Source organism: Pseudophryne corroboree, chromosome 4 (genome assembly GCF_028390025.1).
Source record: "Pseudophryne corroboree isolate aPseCor3 chromosome 4, aPseCor3.hap2, whole genome shotgun sequence".
NCBI classification, from domain to species: domain Eukaryota; kingdom Metazoa; phylum Chordata; class Amphibia; order Anura; family Myobatrachidae; genus Pseudophryne; species Pseudophryne corroboree.
Genome location: NC_086447.1, coordinates 796,825,523 through 796,829,230, shown reverse-complemented (window position 1 = coordinate 796,829,230; position 3,708 = coordinate 796,825,523). Strand labels below are relative to the sequence as shown.

The window sequence follows — 3,708 nt, the reverse complement described above, 5'->3', positions numbered from 1 at the left end:
GCACATGATTTGATTACAGCATTTATCCATCCTGTAGAATGCAACATTTCCATAAATAAAACAAAGTATGTTTTGGGAAGATTTCAAAACGAACACCCATTTTCATTGGGGACCTGATTAGAGCTCAGTTTTCATCCTTAGAGAGGCCCTAAATGTGCTCCTCTTCTACCTAAACAGATAATAAGCAGTCGGCGTACTCCCCCTTCTTGACTCAACATACTGAGACTAATCGCAGATAATTGAGGAGGAGGAGCTGAGGGCCGGGTGAGCTTTTGTGTCCACAGGACAAATGGTCAGTTCATGAGGCTTTTGTCTGATACAGTGATTTCTTATAGCCATTCAGTAAAAAAACATGCTACTGGAGAAAGAAAAATAAGACCAAATATAGAATATATATATATATATATATACACACATACATACACACACACACACATACACACACACACACACACACACACACACACACACACACACACACACACACACTGTACACACAATTTATCAGTACAACTGATTACATGTTTTAAAAATATTGCAACTAGCAAACCAAAGCAGATGTTATAGAATACTGTATATCGCTAGCATGGACAGAGATCAGTACCTGTTTACATAGTACAGAGAAATCTGCAGAGACTTGCACACTGTAGGATCATTTTATTAAATGTGTAAACAAAAGATGTTGAATGCACATTACAGCTATAAATTATTATGTGGGTAAAAAGTAAGCGACTCGTTCCACCTCTTAAGATCTTCACTATCTTGACTTAGTGAGAATAAGAAGAATTGGATAATGGATGTTTGTGTCATAAACGCCATTGTCTTCTTCCTTAATCTGAGAAAAGAAAAGAGCAAGAGAGTTAATTACAAGACCGACTTCTCTGCAATGTTATCAGTTAATACTGTTAGATTGTAAGATCTCATGAGCAGGGCCCTCTTCCCTCACGTGCTTTTCCTTCCCTCACCTATACTACATACTTGCCATCATTCTGAAATCTGTCTCTGGGAGAAAGTAGCAAGTCAGCACAGCAGGGGGTGGCTTGGGGGTGTGTGTGATGCGACACAGAGGGGGCAGTTTGGAGGTGTGGCATGGCATATTAGTTGGGGAGGAGCGTGGTTGCGTGTTGACATCATTGTGGCCACGCCCCTTCTAGACAATACAGAGATTACCGGCATTGCACAGTGGGCGACTACTACGAAGAAATTCAGCGTGAATTGCACCACTTCCATCCGCACCACCTGCTTCCATTGGTAAATGGGAGTCTGCCGACAGGTGGTGGCTGGGTCCGGGAGACTTGCCCACTTTTCCAGATGGTCGGCAGCGCCATCCGATTTTTGGGAGCCTCCCAGCTGTTCCGGGGGGTAGAAAAGTATGCTATACCATCATATCCTCCTCAGTGCATACAACAGTACCTAACATTTAGGTTCTGACGCCCTACTGCTTATTTGGGTTTATAAACCTTTCCCATGTATGTTTATAAACCTTGTCCATGTTCTGCAATGTTATATACTCTAAGTCACTTTTCTTATTTTTGTTTTGGTTTTGCCGTTTCTGTTTATATACTTTGTAAGGAACTGCAGATCCCATTGGTGCCATAGAAAGGATAATAATAAATTGGCCAGAGACAGGTCTGTTAAGCTTCATGGTCCACACACAGAACATGATGTTCAAATATTCCCTAAGGAGTAGCCAACCTTGGTCCTCGAGAGCTACCAACAGTTCATATTTTCCAGGCCACCTGTGGATGTGTAGAATGTGTCGGTTAAGGTGCCCATAAATCAGCAATCAATTGGGACAATCTGATGTTTTGCAGATGATTGTGTCAATAAATCTGCAATGTACTGTATGTGGTTCACAGATTGCAGATTTCAGCCACAAATCGATTGGAATTATTAAATCAGGTTTTTCAACATGTTTAATTTCACAGTTTAATTGGGACTGTACATTACTAGTGTATGGGCAACAATCAGCAGATGTGCAGACCGTTTCTAGTAAACTGATGAGTCTTTCAAGATTGGCAGATCTGTTTAACTGAAAATGATCTGCAAATCACTGAAATGTATCTGTAATATATGGGCAAAGTTATATGGATTGGTGGAACAATATATCTGGGGGGAAAAAAATCACAGGATCTGTAAAACAATAAATTGTGATTGCTGAAGTATGGGCTCCTTAAGGAATGAATGTACCACTTGTTTGAAAATGTGACAGTAATGACTGCACCTGTGCACCAGCTAGGTGGTCTGTAGTAGCTCTCGAGGACCAGGTTGGCTACCCCTGCTCCGAAGCTAATATACATATATAGTATATACTCTGCATGGAATGCAGTGGACATTGCTGGTCCACAAACAACACACTGACATATGTTATAAATTTATTGCATAGCAAATTGAAATTATTTTTTATCAATAAAAATAATAATTTACAATCCTGCAGCAAAAAATTTACTTGAAATTAACATATTATATTATGCAAAGGTCAACAAAGGTTTGTGTGTGATATATACGTCAAAGTTAACCCTGTTGCTTCTGAGTGTTATTCTCCACTCATGGAAATGCTAGCTGCAATAAAAATAAATGGATGCACTCATTATTATGTAGCCTTGTGAATATTTTAGTTATTATTATTCTTTATGTATATACGGCAAACACTTTGTGCAGTGCTTTAAAATCGTTCCCCTGTGGAGCTTGCAATCAGATTCCCTACCACAGGCAGACACATACACGCTAGGGCCAATTTAGCGAGAACATTACCAGTATATTTTTAGACTCTGGAAGGAAACCACGTGAACACAGGGGAGCGAATGCCTGACAGAAGTAACCTAAGGGGTTCTATCTATTGCTGAACTAAAATCCTCAGCATTCTCTCTTGTGTTGGATACTCCCTAAGCCTGGCCTACTTTAGAACATTTATTTGCACTCCTTCATTGTATAATTTTTTTTTAATAATACTAGTTTCTAAACTGTATCGCAATCCATCTATCAGCAACCTCTTTCACAATTACACTTTTCAATTGTATTTGTTTTTGCTAAAAACTGTGTTCATTCACTTTTACGATGTGAGAATTATTAATGCTACAAGAAAACCCTATGGCTTCTGTGGAATGTCCACCTTTTAATTATGCAATAAATAATTTCATGCATAAATATGATTAAAAAATATGCAACCATATATTTAACCTGGGTGGTAAATCAGCAATACATCATGAAACAGAAATTTAGGTGATCACTAACAGTTTAATATCTGTCACATTTAACTCCGTTGAGTAACCACATAAGTCTGCGTCTGTAATGGTCAGTGATTAAAGACCAAAGTGGTTTATGGCTACATAGACGAGAGAGAGAGAAACTACAGGTGATCTAATTACATTATAATATCTTGTAGCATTTACTGTATCTACTCCCACCTCACAAGACATCTGCACCATGCAACACTTCCTAGAAGTCTGCAAATAAAATATAACAATTCCAAAACAGAAGTCAATTGTACACAAATGTATTTTTTACGCAGTTCCAAAATAATCATTCAAGGTGAACTAGCAAAATGAGTTGAGCTTTGAATTATCTGTCAAGCAAAAAAAAGAAAAAAAAAAGAAAATGAATTTAAATGTAGGTTTATTAACACTTACGTCTTCACATTTCATTTTTCTTTTATAGTGCCTGCATATTCCATAGCGCTTATATACGAACAACAATTTTTATGTGCCA

At 38.1% G+C, this 3,708-nt stretch overlaps 1 protein-coding gene across 1 annotated transcript in view; it reads right to left on the bottom strand.

Moving 5' to 3' along the window:
• Positions 1 to 642: 642 nt before the first annotated feature.
• CAMKMT (calmodulin-lysine N-methyltransferase) overlaps positions 643 to 3,708 on the bottom strand; it is a 984,732-nt gene continuing 981,666 nt past the window's right edge. Inside the window, exon 11 of the mRNA XM_063918373.1 lies at positions 643 to 835. Within this exon, the coding sequence (XP_063774443.1) occupies positions 758 to 835 (78 nt within the window). The 3' untranslated portion in view covers positions 643 to 757. The remainder of the gene's footprint in view (positions 836 to 3,708) is intronic.